We start from the raw sequence: 18,583 nt of genomic DNA on the forward strand, positions 1-18,583 counted from the left end.
GCGGCTGCTGACGTCATCCCTGCGCAGGGGAGGGGGTCACTTCCGTCTCTCCTCCCCCCCCCCCCCGGATCCCAGAGCCCACCCGCGCCACCTGCTCCTGCCGGTAAGGTAGGTGGTTTGATCCCACGCCGGTGGGAGTGGCTTGACAGCGGCGGGACTTCGACCCGGTGCTGGAGAATTCGGGACACGGCAGGGGCGGGATTGATGCCAGCCCCCGGCGATTCTCCGACCCGGCGGGGGGTCGGAGAATCCCGCCCAAGATGTCAGAAGTAATGTCCTTCCGGACAAGTTAGCTATCCTAAATCCCATTTGATTACCTATTACTGCTATGTCCTAAAAATACATGTTTAATGGTTAATAATGATTACTCAGTCCTATAATTCATCTCAATCCTGAATAAAATAACTTAACTAAAACTACTCTAGTGGCATGCTAACTATTCAGTTTTAAGTGATATCATCGCTGATGATATCAGGAACAAGACTAAATTTACAGCAACTATAAAGACATTTGTTGTCGAGTTCCTCACCCCAAGTGATTCATAGACAGGACCTGTGAGTAGGCAATTAATTTGTTCGAAAAAGAAGCCCATCTAAGGAGCATAAACTCCATACCTTGAGTAAAATACTGCAGCGAAACAGCATTTTATATTCATTTATTCTACCTGAGATTTTTCAGGCTCTCACAGTTTTGATAAAATTTAAGAGGTTATTTTAAGGTGAATCATTCTGATCTTTTGTGGAAAGGTTTATTAATGTACAATATACAGTGTCACCATGACCAAAGTTTCACTCTTAATTCAAATTCTTCCTGATGCAAACCAATCGTTACTACAAATTTCGTGATGAGTGCAAATGAGAACATTCCTTGCTGTATTTTGTAACTATTGTAACAGTCTGTGCAACAACAGCCAAACAGTGTAAATATTGTGAATTATGATATCTTGAGACATTCTATGATTGATATCCTGGAGTACTGTATGAATCAACTGCAGATAGATGGTGAGTAAAATAATTTGATGTTACTGTGTTAAAAATTAAGAATAAATACTCACTTAATCAAAGTGTTTTTTGTCTGACTTAATTTCTTCCTGTGATGGGAGTTTTGTATTTTCTGGCAAATATGGTTTGTCTCCAGTTGCCATCTTGCACTACAGGAATAATGGAACAACCCCCAGGGGGAGCAGAATCTCTCCTCTGGTTGAACATTGAAAAAGGTTTATCAGCAAGTCTCTAGTATTGTAAGAGGAAGTTACTTTAAGTTCAACATTTCTTACTTTGTCAGTACCAAATTTATAATATAGCTGGAAACAATGCTTTGGGTTTTTCTTTTTTGCATCATGCTGGGTTTCTGGCCCTTCGAGCCTGCTCCGCCATTCAATGAGATCATGGCTGATCTTTTGTGGACTCAGCTCCACTTTCCCGCCTGGACACCAGAATCCTTTATTCTTCAAAAAACTATGTATTTTTATCTTGAAAACATTTAATGAAAGGGTCTCAACTGCTTCACTGGGCAGGGAATTCCATAGATTCACAACCCTTTGGGTGAAGTTCTTCCTAAACTCAGTCCTAAATCTACTTCCCCTTATTTTGAGGCTATGCCCCTAGTTCTGCTTTTACCCGCCAGTGGAAACAACCTGCCCGCATCTATCCTATCTATTCCTTTCATAATTTTAAATGTTTCTGTAAGATCCCCCCCACATCCTTCTAAATTCCAACGAGTACAGTCCCAGTCTACTCAACCTCTCCTCGTAATCCAACCCCCTCAACTCTGGGATTAACCTCTCCTTTGTGAATCTCCTCTGCACACCCTCCAGCGCCAGTACATTCTTTCTCAGGTAAGGAGACCAAAACTGAACACAATACTCCAGGTGCGGCCTCACTAATACTTTATACAGTTGCAGCACAACCTCCCTAGTCTTAAACCCCATCCCTCTAGCAATGAAGGACAAACTCCATTCGCCTTCTTATTCCGACTTCTTTCTCACCATTCATTTTGGCTAATGGATGTTCCAGTCAGTAAGAATTCCTTCCTTGTCCTAACCTTGCTCTTTGTAACACTGAATTTGCGCTGTCTTGAATAAGGCTAAAACGCGATCAAAGAAAACATCTGCTACAGCTAGCAATGCAGAAAGAAGTCAGCACAGTATTGAGATGCTACACTCCTCAGTACAAACGATGGTTTTGAAAATATAGCATAGAAATAAAGTCCTGAATTTTATCGCAAGTCTCTCTTCGAAATTTGAACCTTCAGAGTAATTTTAAAATAACTATCCATGGTGATTGGCGGGGAGCGGGGAGGTGGACGAATATAGATTTCTGAAGCAGTGCCACAGGAACCTGAATGTTCATCTGAGCAGATAGTGAGGACTGATGTTTCACATCTGATCCAAAAGTGTGACACCTCCAACAATGCAACATTCATTCATTTCTGCACTGGACTTTAACCTTAAATTCTGTCCTTTTGGCCTGAAGCAGGGCTTGGACCCCCAAATCTACTCATAAGAACCTGGTGAAGGTGGGAGGAACATTTAAGCTGTTGTTCCTCTTGTGCTATCTTATCATTCATCATTATGTCCTTTAGGATAGGAAAGACCTCAAAAGGGCTCAAATTTACACCAATAGTTAACTTTTGATTTAATGAGGGCACCAATTAAATGGTTCCTCACAATGTAAATGGAGCCCCAACTGGATGGGTGTTCCATGTGAATAGTGTACAAAATGAATTCTGTTGGCTGAAAGGGTTAAATTACTTTGGAATGTTCAGCCCTCTTCACACAATCTGGACTGCAGAGAAGAAATTTGTTTTATCACAATCCTGTGACACTTTGACACTGGCCTGCATATTTTCCATGTAAGGTTTATCTGTCAGTGCGTATCCATTTTTAGAATTAAAGGAGATAAAGAGGACTATATAGACTGGGTATGACCTGGTCAATTGACATTTGTATCCAAAGCAGGAACACAAAATGGTGAGTGATAAAACATTTTGTTGTACTCGATGCCTGTGTAAATCCATTGTTTTCTCAGTGTGGTACAAATTGTGATGGTCAAACAAAGTTACATCTTTTGAAAGTGATTACCGAGTATATTTCCCTTTTCGTATCATTTATTTCTGCTGCTTTTTGGGCTGGTGGGAATTTTCCACAAAGGTGCAACTCTCACTCTTCAACTTTGATGAACTCAGCTTGACCTTCACTGAAGTATATCGGTTAAAAGCTGAATAAGCTGTAAGCAAAATTTAGCATCAGTGATGAGCTCTAAAGTTGTTCATATTTTTACAGTACAGTACTGTATTGTTTGCACCTGATTTAAATGCAATAAAGTATTTTTAATTGGAATGGTTTTAGAATGGCCTTTTATCACTTTAGACAATGTCATAAATTGTATAAGTAGTTGAAACAAAGTATTGGAACAGTGAGTTCACTGAGCATAATTACTCCAGAGGATCACTTGTTTAAAAAATAAAAAATAATAATCTTCTCATTTTGCACATGATTTAGTTAGTTTTTTTCTGCCCCAGGATCAGCTGGCTACCTGCTATATTGTTAAAGGATAATAATATTCACACTGACGGATTATAAATTTTAACGTCATCAGTGCAAATCTAGTGATACATATTTTCAGTTAATTACCTGGAAATGTAATGAACTCTCTTTATATTATTTCAAATATTTACTGCAAACATCCCCTTGTGGTGGGTTCATTTGTCCATTGGAATGACAGAATTGTGTTTCACTGATCACAATTTTTTTAATATATAAATTTAGTGTACCCAGTTCATTTTTTCCAATTAAGGGGCAATTTAGCATGGCCAAGCCACCTACTCTGCATATTTTTGGGTTGTGAGGGCGAAACCCATGCAACCACTGGGAGAATGTACAAACTCCACACGGACAGTGACCCAGAGCCGGGATCGAACCTGGGATCTCGGCGCCGTGAGGCAGCAGGGCTAACCCACTGTACCACCGTGCTGCCCTCGCTGATCACAGTTAACAATCTGATCACTATTTAAAAAAAAAACATTTTATTAAGGCATTTATAATTTTATAAGAATAACAGTAAACAGTACAAATACAAATATAAACAGTGCAAATATCTCCTCCCTCCTTCACAAGTCCCACCTCTTCTAAACAATAATCTAACTCCCCCCACCTCTGCTGACAGTTTTCTCCAAAGAAATCGACAAACGGCTGCCACCTCTGGACGAACCCTAGCATTGACCCTCTTAGGGCAAACTTTATTTTCTCAAGTCTGAGAAACCATGTCACTAAGCCAGATCTCAGATTTGGGGGGCTTTGAGTCCCTCCATGCTAACAATATCCGTCTCCAGGCTATCAAGGAGGCAAAGACCAAAACGTCAGCCTCTCTCACCCCCTGGACTCCCGGATCTTCCGACACTCCGAAAATCGTCACCTCTGGACTCGGCACCACCCTTGTTTTTAACACCTTGGACATGACATCTGTAAAACCTTGCCAAAATCCCCTAAGCTTCGGACATGTCCAAAACATATTGACACGATTTGCTGGCCCTCCCGCACATCTCATATACCTGTCCTCTATCCCAAAAAACTTGCTCATCCGGGTTACTGTCATGTCTGCCCGGCGAATGCCCTTAAACTGAATCAGGCTGAGCCTGGCACATGATGTGGACGTGTTGACTCTGCTGAAGGCACTCGCCCAAAGCCTCTATCTCCCCCTCCCCCCAGCTCATCTTCCCATTTGCGCTTTAGCTCCTCTGTCTGCGTTTCCTCCGACTCTATGAGTTCTTTATAAATATACAAAATGTTCCCCTCTCCCACCCCAGTTCTGGAAACTACCCTGCCCTGTATCCCCCGTGGCGGTAGGAGCGGAAAGGTCGAAACCTGCCTTCGCAAAATATCCCAGACCTGCAGATATCTGAATCCATTTTCTGCTGGCAGTTCAAATTTATCCTCTAAATCCTTAAAACAGAGGAAGCTCCCATCTATAAATAGATCCCCCAGCCTCTCAAACCCTGCTCTCTGCCATCTCCGAAACCCCCCCATCCAACCTTCCCGGTACAAACCGATGGTTATTGCCGATTGGAGCCCAGATACTGATTATGTGTTTTCCAGGCTTCTCAAATGTGCCAGAAACTGCGTATCTTGTTTGTGTCAAGCTTCCCCAGTACACAGTATATCTTTAATTTTAATTTACTCTACATTTTTTAATGCTCTCTTTTATTGCTTTGAGGCATTATTAAATCTCTCCACAGCCCCCAGTGGGTAGAGAGGATGAGATTTTCAGCCTTCAAATCTATTATTAAATGTTCTATCATGTCTGAATTTACCCCCTTCTTCAAAACATTTGGTGATGTCCGTGAAGGGAAGTGGAAGCTGCAACGAATCTTTATGGTGTCGAAATTATGTTAACAGCAGTGTGTGTGCCCCCGACAACCTTTCCAGATTATGGCAAACCTCTAACTCTGGCCTCTTGTGCATACCTGACTTAAAAAGCACCTCCATTGGTGGATGCCGTCAGCTGCCAGGGTCCTTCTCCACTGAGCCTTTCCACTTTTCTACTTGTCCTTTAAGATGCTTCTTTACTGTGTGGTCATCTATTCTCACATTCCCTTATGTCAAACTCCGTTGAAGCATTGTGGGATATTTATCGAAATGAAGGGCGCTGTATGAATGCAAGTGTGACAATAGTTTGGTCATCTAGAGAGTCACATTATTTGTATCTGTACAACAAATTGCAATACCTTTTTTACCTTAATAAACTGGAATATATATTTTATATGTTTTTAAGAACAAAATGTGGTATTGGTTTGTCCTAAAATGTTTGAAATTGTCTTCTCTGACTCACATGGCTACTGAGAATTTTTTCAGGTGTAATGTTAACAGCGTATTTCCACTCAGGAGGATGGAACATGGTTTAAGAGGCAGAAAGAATGTTATCCATCAAAAAAATCATTTGGAAGTAAATCAGTATGTACAAAATAATCAATGTCTGGGAATGAATATCAAATAGCAATCTCTTGCAGGGCTTTGGATGATATCAGGTTTGAGAATGTTATCATTTTTTCAATGCTGCTAAGATTGTTTGTTGTCTGATGTAATGCTGGTCATAACTGACAGACAGGATAAGAGTGGGTTGGCAGAGATTTATGCATGATTACAAAGACTAACCGTGAGTTACCGACAATGAATTCCACATCGGTGGTGGAAAACTCCAGGTGTTCTGACACCGATCGTATGTGAATGAAAGAAAGGAATGTTTGGTAATCATACCAAATTCTGTGAGCAGTTGACAGATTTAAGAGAGGGAAACAACATTTGAGGACACCTGAACAAGCCCAGCAGCTGGGCTACGGAATGATAGAGAAACTGTTCAAACAAGGAAAAGATGGTGCATGAGCTTTGTTGGTTCTGTTTAGATGCAAGTGTAGCGTAATGTATATTGGGACAGAAAACAACAGTTGCATGTACAATGAAAGGATATTATTCATCTTATTGTGAAATTTGTCAGTCAATATGAAGCCATGAACAATAATGCTCATTGAATGCAGTTGGCCTCCTGAGGGAATTAAACCAGAAGTTGAAAAGGTTACTGTAACTTCATGAAGGTCACTGGTGAGGACAGTTTTGGAATGTTATACAAGTTTTTTAAAGCATTGGAAATGCCGAAGAACATGGTGACATCTGTAATGCAAGTCAGGAAACGTTGGTTATGGTGGACAGCGAATCAAGGTTACATTGTGGAAAAGTGGAGGGATCGATATTCTGTGGTTTGCTTTTTCTACAGTATTTCTGCAGATTTTTCTCTCAAGATTTTATTAGCTGAATAGTTTGCGGTCAAGTGAATTATACATGGGCAAAGAAGAGAGTTGGATTTTCTTGATCCAATTTTTGTTTAAATTCAGACAGCAGCAGATGGAACTGATCTTAATATTTTAGCTTTTCTCATAAATGTTGTGAATATGTAACCACTATAAATTCACACTGTACATTACTGTGTCCCTGTGGGCTCCATCTGTGAGCCGTTGCGCGGCTCTGCCCACAGGGGGAGATGAGGAGCATGTACAGGGCTCCGCCCCCAGCAGGAAGTATAAAGTGCTGCGGTCCTATGAGTCCGCCCTCAGTTCAGTTTAGTAGCAGGCAGGCTCAGTTGTAAGCCGATTAAAGCCACGGTTTACTTCACTTGTGTCTTTAAATGAATTGATGGTCGCATCAATAATATATTTAGATTTTTCTTCTCGCAAAACAATGAGCTCCTTTACAATTTTCACATTATTGCTTGACAAAGTGACTACAACAGTGTTGTTACAGGTCTGGGTTTGCTGCTTTATGGTAGACTGGCTCCTGTCACATTTCATGTCTTTTTTGTTATTTTAGGCAAGCAGGAAAGCAGCCAGAGGGAAAGCTTCATCCAAACAGAACCAAAGAAGCTCATCCAATGTCTTCTCCATGTTTGAACAATCCCAAATTCAGGAGTTCAAAGAGGTGAGGAGGCCATACAATGTTATATTATTATTTTGTGATCTTTTGATAAAGAGCCAGGAACTCCTTCGGCGATCACTTGCTAATGAGTTCTGTGGGTCCTTGAGTGGCTGATGAACCTGATCCGAGAGCCATATCTTTGGCCCCACACTTGGCAGGTATTTCCGAGAGGTGGGTTTGGTCCTTGGACTATAGATCACTGGTATTCCTTTCTCCGGCTCCTTTTCTGGGTCCCCTTTTGACGTCAGATGTTCTCGAAGAATTGTGTCCCTTCGATCAGGTAGGTATCAAGGGTCCCCAGGCATTGACGCCCATGTTGCATTTCTTGAGGGTGTCTTTGAAGAACTTCCCTTGTCCTCTTGTTCGGAGCCTTCCTTGAGCTGGGTGAAGAAGATTTGCTTTGGCACTTGGGACTCTGACATCTTAAGCCTATGGCTGGCCTAGTGGAGTTGGTTTCGGATGATTGTGGTTTTGATGCCGGTGCTCTTAGTTCCTTCAATAACGCTGATGTTAATACGCTTGTCCTCCCAGCTGATGTGGAGAATCAATCTCAGACAGCGTTGATGGTACCTCTCCAGGGCCTTGAGCTGGCGTCTAGTCCAAGCCGTATTGAAAAGTTGGGAGGCCGACTGCCTTGTACACGAGGATCTTGGTGTCAGCATGAATGTTGGGGTCATCAAAGACTCTTGACCGTAGATGTCTGAATGAGGCTCTCGTGGATTTGATAAGATGTTGGATCTACGCATGAGAGGTAGCGTAGATACCCCCACCCACCAACAGTAAAAGGCGTCCGGGACCGCCCATGGTCACCATAGAGTCCACACGTATACCAGCTCCAGCCCACTGCACCACCCACTTCTGCTTGGCCCAGCACAGGACCTTCTCCTTCACACTGTACCCACAGAGTCACTACCCTTGGCGGCTCATCCGCCTTTGGTACAGGCCTCCACGACCGATGAGCCCGATCCAGTTCATATCGGGAGGGATCCTCCCCATCCCCCAATAGTTTCGCCAGCATCGCAGGAAAATACTCAGTCGGTCTCGGCCCTTCAACTCCTTCGGGCAGCCCCACAATCCTCAAATTCTGTCGCCTGGACCGGTTTTCCAGGTCTTCCATTTTCTCTCGTAGATCCCTGTACACCTCCATCACCTTCCGCATCTCCTTCCCCATCGAGGTAAGTTGATCACCGTGCTGCGCCACCATCTCCTCCACTACTTAGGGGCAGCAGGGTAGCATGGTGGTTAGCATAAATGCTTCACAGCTCCAGGGTCCCAGGTTCGATTCCCGGCTGGGTCACTGTCTGTGTGGAGTCTGCACGTCCTCCCCCTGTGTGCGTGGGTTTCCTCCGGGTGCTCCGGTTTCCTCCCACAGTCCAAAGATGTGCGGGTTAGGTGGATTGGCCATGCTAAATTGCCCGTAGTGTCGTACAAAAAGTAAGGTTAAGGGGGGGTTGTTGGGTTACGGGTATAGGGTGGATACGTGGGTTTGAGTAGGGTGATCATGGCTCGGCACAACATTGAGGGCCGAAGGGCCTGTTCTGTGCTGTACTGTTCTATGTTCTATGTTCTACCTTCAGCGCCTCCCCTTGCGCCCGCACCTCCGCCACTGCACTCGCCACCGCCGTCGTCACCGGGGAAATCGCCTCCTCCACCAGCTCAGTCAAAACCTCCCTCATCTCCTTCCTCATCGCCTCCAAGTGGTTTGTAAACTGCCTTTCGAATTCTGCAGCCATCACCTTGGTTATCTCTTCAGCTGTAGGCAATGCGGCCTCCTGGTGCTCCAGCATCCTTTTTCCTTGGTGACCCCGTGGTGACCTCTCCATTCCCCGGCGGACCCTCAGCTGTCTTTTTAATGGCCGTCTTCTTGCTGATCCTGGACATCCTCTTCTGCTGTGCCTCCTGTGTGGCTTCTACGTGCCTTCTGCCTGCTTTTTATGCGACTGTGGAGCCTGGGAGCGGGCCTAAAGCCTCGAAAATGCCGTTCCCGAGCGGGAGCCCTCCGTTACGCGGCTGCCTCCCGCCCGCAGTCACCGGAAGTCCCACTTTGTATATCTTAATGTTTACATCCAATTTATGCTTAAGAAACCAAAATGAAATCATGTTTGCCGTCTGTATTAACAACCGTTAAACGAGGCAGCACGGTGGTGCAGTGGTTGGCACTGCTGCCTCACAGCTCCTGGGCCCCGGTTCAATTCCGGCCTTAACATAGAACAGTACAGCACGGCCTTGAGTGACTGTCTGTGTGGATTTTGTACATTCTCCCCGTGTCTGCATGGGTTTCCTGCCACAGTACAAAGATGTGCAGATTAGGTGGATTGGCCATGCTGAATTGCCCCTTTAAAAAAAAACAATTAAACTGATTGTGGTTAATTTTGACTTCAGACAGCACAAAATTGGTTCAGACACCCATTAAACACCTTTGCCAATCTTTATTCTCAGTGAAGTTAGAAGATATGTTTACAGGTGTTCAAGCAAAAATCATGTGCTTTGCACTTTTGTCAGAAATCAAAATTGCCTTTGCCCAGTCTTAAAATTAATTTTTGGCAGTTTGGACAAAAATTCAGGAACACTCAAATGGCTATCACACTATTGCTTCATTTCAAACGCACAAGAGACATGTGCTTTAGCTACAAATAGCTTGTTTAAAATTGGGGAAAAATCAACTTAATAGGAGATGATCAACACAAAAATAAAGATTTGAATGTGCTTAGGATGTACTTAGCACCGTGGTTACCACTGTTCCTTCACTGCGCCATGAATCCGGGTTCGATTCTCGGCTTGCCTGTGAGAGTCTGCACGTTCTCCCCATGTCCGTGTGGGTTTCCTCCGGGTGCTCCGGTTTCCTGCCACAAGTCCCGGAAGACGTCCTTGTTAGGTGAATTCCCTAACAGGCGCCATAGTGTGGCGACTAGGGCATTTTCACAGTAACTTCAATGAAGTGTTAATGTAAGTCTATTTGTGACAATAATAAAGATTATTATTCTTATTGTTGCAGGGTATGCAGGAAGGGAGGGGTTTATTTCCTGCTGCCGTGGTTGGCTTGTGTACTTCTAGTAATGTTTATGTTGCAAATGCCTTCAATAAACTGTTTTAAAAAAATAAAATTATAGATCAGGGTGCAATTGCACTCCGATTACTAAATTGTGGTTACCATAAGACAGGTAGGATACAACAGCTGTTGAGAAATATACAGGAGAGCAACCTGAATGATTGAGATAGAGTAATAGCATTTATGAAAATTGGGAATGTTCTCACAAAACATATATTTATAGAGCACCTTTGTAATAAAACATCCTAAGGTGCTTTGTGTTGATAGAGTTCAAGGCAGTTGACAAAATTAAAACCAAGACACAGAGCTTTTCTTCACTGTGAGAGTTTAATGACATTGTTCGTCCTCCAGCTCTTTTATCACACAGCCAGTGTCCCAGCTGTCCACTATTTTTCTGTGATCAAGTACTTATGCCATTTGCCTGTGTATCTTACAAATATAATGACAATACCAAAAACATTTCAAAGAAGCATTGCAGACCAAAATATAATATTGAGCCACATGAGGAAATTGAAGGTCAAATGACCAACAGCTTAATCAGTGTGAGCCTGGGAAGGGTGCTCTTTCGGAGGGTCTGCAGACTCAATGGGTTGAATGGTCTCCTCCTGCACTGTGGTGACTGATGATCACAACCCAGCAGCCCTCCATTGTCAGCAGCACAAATGGTAGTGGCCTGTCAAAGCCCAAGGGAGAGGCTTTGGATTGCTGAGGAACCCAGACCACTGATGAATGAGGGGAGGATGGGGATCTCAGAGAGAGGGTGACCAGCTGGTGGGGGCGAGGGGGTTGGAAGAAAGGCAGGGGGTGGTTTTCAGCAGGCCCCCCTCCCCATCTTTACTGACGCTGGGTCCCTCAATCAGGCACTTGAGTGACTGGGACCCAACTGGAAGGCTGCAAGCAAATCGACAGGGTTTCCTGTCGGTCCCCAATGGCAAATGCTGGATTTTGATTTGGGTTTATTATCACGTGTACCGAGGTACAGTGAAAAGTATTGTTCTGCGTACAGTACAGGCAGATTGTTCCAGACATGACAAACATAAGACATACAAAAAATAATGCTGTGCAGATGAGTCTCCGAAGTGGGGATTCATTCCCCACTCAGGTGGTCACAATAAGCATCCATGAGCTGTCTCTCCCTGGAATTAATTGGGTGGAAGTGAGGAGATGAAGATACTTACCTTGCACCCTGCTGTTTGATCAAATCCCGCTTCCAGACTTGTTTCCATGACCTTCTGAAGGGTGTCCCCTCTCCCAGATCTCTTCAGCCTCCCTGCGATCTTTCTTCTTTGGAATGCTTCCTAGCTGTGGCATACTGCTGCAGGCCTACTCACCTTATTGCCTCTCAGCTTGGCATGATAATGATCCCACCACAGGTTCACCTACGGAAACCTTGTTAGGAAACCTTGTTGGGAAATGGATCAAAAATAGTAACAAGGTGCTGACTTTGGGACCGCTAAACTGTCCACTGTCCCAATAATCCTCATCTCTCTGTAAATATTGGAGCCATTATTTCAGTGAGTGGTAGGCAAATTGTACAGGATATGGTGAAAGTAATTACCATTGATGTGTTCAAATGCACATTTGGGCAGCAGGGTAGCACAGTGGGTAGCACAATCGCTTCACAGCTCCAGGGTCCCAGGTTTGATTCCAGCTTGGGTCACTGTCTGTGCGGAGTCTGCACACCCTCCCCGTGTGTGCGTGGGTTTCCTCTGGGTGCTCCGGTTTCCTCCCACAGTCCAAAGATGTGCAGGTTAGGTGGATTGGCCATGATAAATTGCTCTTCGTGTCCAAAATTGCCCTTAGTGTTGGGTGGGGTTACTGCATTATGGGGAGAGGGTGGAGGTGTTGACCTTGGGTAGGATGCTCTTTCCAAGAGCCGGTGCAGACTCGATGGGCCGAATGGCCTCCTTCTGCACTGTAAATTCTATCTAAATACATTTCCTTCAGAAAACAGCACTTTGGGGTACAATATTTAATTAATTTACGACATGACACGTGATAAGTGCAGCAAGCCTGGGACCAAATGGTGATTTTGAACCTGTTTCAAAGCTCTCCATCAGTGGAATCATGTCTGGCTTGAGTTTACAGTCAACAAATCCATGGCTATTGTATCGTGCCACTATTGGGACCCGACAAGAAACCTTTGGCCTTTGCTGTTCCAGGATCCCCACCCTGATGTATCCATATCTGCCTCCTGTTCCCTCTGGTTTCTGATTGTAGCCTCCGGCCAGCATGATTTTCGTGTCCAGGCAGCTACTTGCAGCTGACATCATGGCTGTTTTGGTCAGGAGGTTGACAAACAGCATGCAAATTACTTCTTATCTGTGGGTGACAGCAGGCAGAAATGGCCAATTTTCATAATCAGATTTTACCTACATATGAAAAAAAAACATATTCCTTGGAGGCTTCTCCAAACAAAATGGACAGTATTCATGCTTTCTTCCCTGGTTGACATCTGCCGAAAACTGACTTGGAGATAATACTGGAGCCATAACTTCTCACAATGAGCTCAGCAAGGGTGAAGCCGGAAGTTACGAGGGCGAAGATTACTCACAATGGAAGAGTTTGGACTCGCTGTTTTATCAGCAGAGTAAGGATGAACTGCATTTCCAGAAGAATTAATTTTGGAGGCACATACGCACACAAGAGTAACACTAACCTCTGCAGTGTCGACTGCATTGGGAAGGTAATCTGATGAGTGGTGAAGAACACCAAATCAGCTCGTGCAATTAATGATTAAAACTCTTGTCATGGATTTACAGGCCTTCGGTTGCATTGATCAGAACCGTGATGGAATAATTAGTAAACAGGACCTGAAGGAGACCTATGTGCAGCTGGGTAAGTGAACAGGTCTGTTAATTCTTGCTGGTAGTTTCCAGATATTGACAATCCATATAATTTCAGTATCAAAGCATTTACTGAGATCGGCTATGCCTGGCATTTAACAGTAGGATCGGAAAGGCTACCTTTGGAAAGGAATGTTGGAATTGGTCTGTATGACTGGTGTTAATTGGTTTCTGCCTCCATAGACCAATTAGATTGCTCAAGGTAGACACTCAGCCATTTAAAAAATATATAAAAATAGGGAGATTATATGAATATTAATCTGTACAAATATATTTGTAGGTAAATTGAATACGAAGGATGAAGAATTGGAGGAAATGTTGAAAGAAGGGAAGGGGCCCATGAATTTCACAGTGTTCCTTAGTCTCTTTGGAGAAAAACTGAATGGTAAGAACATGGCAACAATCTTACAACGGCTGGTCATTCATTTACCTTATTTACATTGTTAATGGATCCCAATTCTCAGAACTGCTTTCCTCTTATAATAGTGGAAAGATTTCTTACTGCTTGTTTTGTATCCGCTTTGCACAGTGGTGATGGTTGCTGTACTATCATGAGGCTCATAGTTGGTAGGTGCTCTTGCCTCTGAGTCCCTCAACCAGCATCACTGAGACAGATAACCTGGTCATTACTACATGATGGTTTGTGGGATCTTGCCGTCTGCAAATTGGCTGTCACATTTCCCATATTCCATTGCAGTGACTACACATCAAAAGCACTTCATTGGCTGTAAAATATTTTGGGCATGTCCTTTGGTGTGTAAATGCAAGTTTTTATTTTTCAATATCACACCTTACAACAGATGTGCTAATAAGTGCTGTTGCAAGCCAGAGCAATCAATTTGCAGCTTATTTTATCTCTACTGCAGGATCCGACCCAGAAGAAACCATTTTGAATGCCTTCAAATTGTTTGATCCCCAAGGAACAGGGCATGTCAACAAGGATGAGTGAGTAACAAAGCCATTGAAACAGGAAGTCGAGAAAGCCTTTCAGGTGGATATGCAGCTGATAGCTGCTCCCGAAATAGTGTGTGAATTAGCTTCATATAGGACATTTACTGATAGTGTTCTTAATCCAATCATCATAGTTGCTTCTTTCTCTTGGTTGTCTTACACCTTCCCATTCTTCAGCGGAAGGAACTGACTTGTGCGGAGACACGGCCCCAACAGGGTTCATGATTACACTTGCTGTGTCGCGGTTTGGGATGCAGGTGCTTTGAAGCATGGTCGCATAGAAGTAATATTACTGGTAATTCAGACATCTGCATTGATGATCTCGAGATCTGAGATCCATCATGACAGTTGGGGAATTTAACTTCAGTTAACTTATTTTAAAAATTGGAAATAAAACATCAGCATCAGTATTGATTGTTAACAGGATCCACGCCGGTTGGTGAAGTAAAAACTAAAACACAGGACCTTTCCTTGAGCGGGTTTATTCACTTCGTATGGTATCAATAGTCCTCACCCTCACCCAGTGTTTCAGCTATCTCCTACATATGTTTATATATTATTATGGGCCAGGGTTTAGAGAACCCCAAAGTATATCATGGAGTTCACCTGACCCACAACTTTAAATAGATTTTGGTTATGGGGAGCACAAGGGCCCACTTTACAGGTGTGATGCAGCAGAGAGCTAAAGTATGTTTAAAACAAAACAATGTTTATTCTATGAATCCAGCTAACATTTTATAAACATACAGTAAACAGTTTATCAACGACCAATCCTGACCACCCCCCAAAAGATACAGTACTCTATAGATAACCCTTGATGACTTTCCAAACAACATCCACAAGTTAAACCCTTTTAAAATAAAGACAGCAGGTTTACATTCTCTACAGAAAAAGGTGTTACTTTGAAATCAAGTGATCTTTAGATTGCAGAGAGGGATCCTAACATCTTCTTGCTGTGAATGCAGCTCTCCAATTCTGAAAACGAAACCAAAAACACACTGCAGCTGCCAGCTCAAAAACAAAAGTAAAAGACAGACAGACCAGCTCCACCCACTGACATCACTGCAGCTATTTGAAAAACATCCATTTCTTAAAGGTACACCCACCTGACAATATATATATGTTCAAATATCCATGACCTGTTTCCTTTAACTATGTAATTGACATTAAAAAACATTCACACTGCAATTGGGAAGGCACTGTCATTGATGACTATGCAACTACAAGATTGTCGTAAAATCCCAAACAATGTACTTTACTGAAGGTATGGAAGGTGCTCTTTAAATACTAGTTATTTCTTTCTTTGTTCACCAACAGAAAATAAAGTTCAGGCTGATTGAATTTAGTGCAGTTTAACTAATTATGGATTCACTGAAGATCAGTCCATGCCGTCCAGTCCAAACCATTTATGATTCAATTTGGCAAAACATTAAAATCCTGCTCAGCCGCAATTTAACAGGTTGCATATTTTTTGTTGCTTTCATAGATTTAAGACACTACTGATGTCACAGGCTGATAAATTCAGTGCAGAGGAGGTAAGGTTTTACTCTGAAAAAAACTATATTATGTGTGAGATTGCTGATATTCAACAAGTTTTGCCAGTGCACTGAAGTGGAACCAGACCAAACCTGTAGCAGTTGAATCTGGGGTGGAACTAAACAATTCAGGGATTATGCCCAGAGAATATTAACCATGGGGCTGCAAAGTAAGACTGTATCAAAGATGACTGATGGCTTTACTGAGTAAAATTCACTCCTGGGTAACTGAGTTCTCTGAAATGAGTTTAATTGCCTATTTGCAGTGTACAGTTCTGACTGACCACTCACCTGGTGGAACTATGCCCAGCAATACTGGTTGGTGCTCAGCACAGGAATGATGAACCATCAATGGGTGTTTCACCTGTGGGAAATAATTTTGATAGAATGCAAAAGAGTGTTAAACTTGTGTAGAACACTGGTTCAGCCTCAACTGAACTGTCAGGTTCTGGTCACCACACTTCAGGACAGATGTGAAGGCATTAGAGAGAGTGCAGAAACGATTCACAAAATAGCTCCAGGAATGAGGAACATCAGCGATAGATGAGAATGGTTGGGACTGTTTTCCTGGGAAAAGAGGTTGAGCGGAGATTTGAGAGGATCATGAGGGACGGAGGAAAGAAGGAACAACTTCCCATTTTTGGCAAGCTCGAGAATTCAGGTAATTGGCAAAAGAAGCAATGGAGACATGAGGAAAAGCGTTCTCACGCAGCAGGTAAATGGGTTCTGGAATGCACTGCCATAGAGTGCACAACAGGCATTTAAGAGGGAACTGGATTATTATCAGAAAAGGAAAAATGTGCAGGGTTCTGGGAAGTAAAAGAGGGTGTGGCAGGAGGTAAATTGCTCCTTCAGAGGGCCTGCGCAGAAATGATGGGCCAAACGGTCTCCTTCTGGTCTGTAACCGTTCTGTGATTCTGGGCGGTTCTTGTTACATTATGAGCTGAAACGTCAGTGAGGACCGACCTTCCAATGGATGGTCCTCAACCAGTGAGGAATGAACCTTCAATGTTCGGGTTTTTAGTTGGGAATTTAAAATTTATTGATATGGAAAGAAACTAAGGGAGTGGGGTTGGAACATGCACAGTATGATGGGACTGTTGTTTATTCATTCTGCATCATCAAAACAAATGTAATGCAGTAAAGGGCTTGTAAAACTGAACAAATCCTTCTCAAAAAATGTGTGCGACCATTTCAGCTTAAATAATATCTCTGTCCCTCTTGGTCCTTTCTACCCACAGGTGCAGCAGATGTTTGCTGTGACTCCTATTGATGTTGCAGGAAACATCGACTATAAGTCTCTCTGTTACATCATCACACATGGCGATGAGAAGGAAGAGGCATAATTAGAAAGCAGTTTGAAAGCAGGGATTTGTTGTCATCAATTAAAACATTAGCGATAATGATTGTATGATTCAGCATTAAATTAAACATGGCTTCTCTCTGTGGACAACTTATCCTTCGATGTCAGCTAATTACGACTGCTTACGCGAGCTCTGTTTTCCAGGTATGGCCACCATTATTCTTTTTGTTCATGCTATTTTGCCTCCTTCCCTCTTCTGAAGATGTTGTCTCCTCACTGGAATGTGCTTAGTTGAGTCAATATTTCTGGGTTTTTGTCCATGATTCCTGTGTCAGCCAAGATTGAAGCTGCTGACTGGATATTCTGTAACTGAGGAGTGATCCTATTCACACACACGTGCACACTTTATTTGGAAGACACTGGATAGTATTGAGGAGAAGAGGCCTGTCTGATCTTTCCTTTCTGAACTCTGCAGTGTGAATGCTATTCAGCAGAGGCAGCTATTGAAGTCTTCAAACACTATGCCACTCAATGACTGACTGAATAAACACTCTATACCGTTCGGCAAGCAAATATATATTTTTTGATGGCTTAATCGTGATCAGACAATCTTACCTCAGTGACAACTTCCACTTGTTTTGCAGTTTCAGGTCCCTCATGCTGTTTCTGCATTTCTATTAAGCGGTGTGGCATTACTGTAAATCTAAAGAAATTCAGCAATAAAGTCAATTCATCTCAGCATCTTCTCTCCAGTTAACGGGGTTGTCTCCATGTGTGCAAATGCTTTTTGTTGTTGTCTTGGACAACCAACTCTCAGAGGAATGCTCATTGGTATCTTTATTATGTAGAATGGTATTGTTACGCCACCCTGGGCAAGTGCGCTGTCAATTCCAGCCCCATATTCCTCAGTCACAACACAAGTGAATTAACCAATAATTCTTATAAAAATACCCAGTCTTTGGCATTTAGCTGCCTAATAATTACAGTTACCAGGTTTGTAAGTTGAAACACAATTGCTGTTTATATAATAAAAGCAAATTACTGCGGATGCTGGAATCTGAAAAGAGGAAATGCTGGAAATTCCATGCTTTATACCAGGAAATATCATGAAATATGCAGTAAACATGACTGGATAACAACAGGCTAAGACCCACTACCCCCTTTTAGCTGTCCCACTCTCTATCTACACACACAAGACAAACACAGAGTGGAAAGGGGTAAAAATAAAAGGATGAAGGTCAAAAGATATGAGTCTTTGCTTCAAATGGTGGTTCTTTAACATGTTTTCCTCACAGCACGCTGGTTGAACAAAGCCTCTGGTTTAAAGCTGGTAATGGTCTTCTTTGCAGAGTCATTTATTCAGAGGCCCCACGGGCGAGAAAACACGATGTTCACAGGCAGCAGGCTTTCAGGAGAGAAGGTTTATTTCTCATCAAT

At 42.9% G+C, this 18,583-nt stretch overlaps 1 protein-coding gene and 1 long non-coding RNA gene across 3 annotated transcripts; one reads left to right on the forward strand and one right to left on the reverse strand.

The window, feature by feature from the left end:
- Nucleotides 1-329: 329 nt before the first annotated feature.
- Nucleotides 330-17,319, forward strand: myl7 (myosin, light chain 7, regulatory). Of its 2 annotated transcripts, none has more exons than XM_038785470.1 (7): nt 330-1,001; nt 7,358-7,465; nt 13,274-13,349; nt 13,638-13,742; nt 14,224-14,302; nt 15,795-15,843; nt 17,085-17,319. In XM_038785470.1, the coding sequence occupies exons 1-7, from the start codon at nt 999-1,001 to the stop codon at nt 17,187-17,189; spliced, it is 525 nt and encodes a 174-aa protein (XP_038641398.1). In that variant the 5' UTR covers nt 330-998; the 3' UTR covers nt 17,190-17,319. The 2 variants fall into 2 exon arrangements, with proteins under 2 accessions (XP_038641398.1, XP_038641399.1); XM_038785471.1 differs by lacking the exon at nt 330-1,001 and adding an exon at nt 2,958-2,971.
- Nucleotides 14,720-17,879, reverse strand: LOC119957419. Its single transcript, XR_005458800.1, has 3 exons — nt 17,762-17,879; nt 16,135-16,207; nt 14,720-15,283 (listed from the first exon to the last, which is right to left on the reverse strand). It is a non-coding gene; the product is annotated as an uncharacterized LOC119957419 (long non-coding RNA).
- Between the last annotated feature and the right edge of the window lie 704 nt (nt 17,880-18,583).

Source organism: Scyliorhinus canicula, chromosome 26, assembly GCF_902713615.1.
Source record: "Scyliorhinus canicula chromosome 26, sScyCan1.1, whole genome shotgun sequence".
NCBI lineage: Eukaryota > Metazoa > Chordata > Chondrichthyes > Carcharhiniformes > Scyliorhinidae > Scyliorhinus > Scyliorhinus canicula.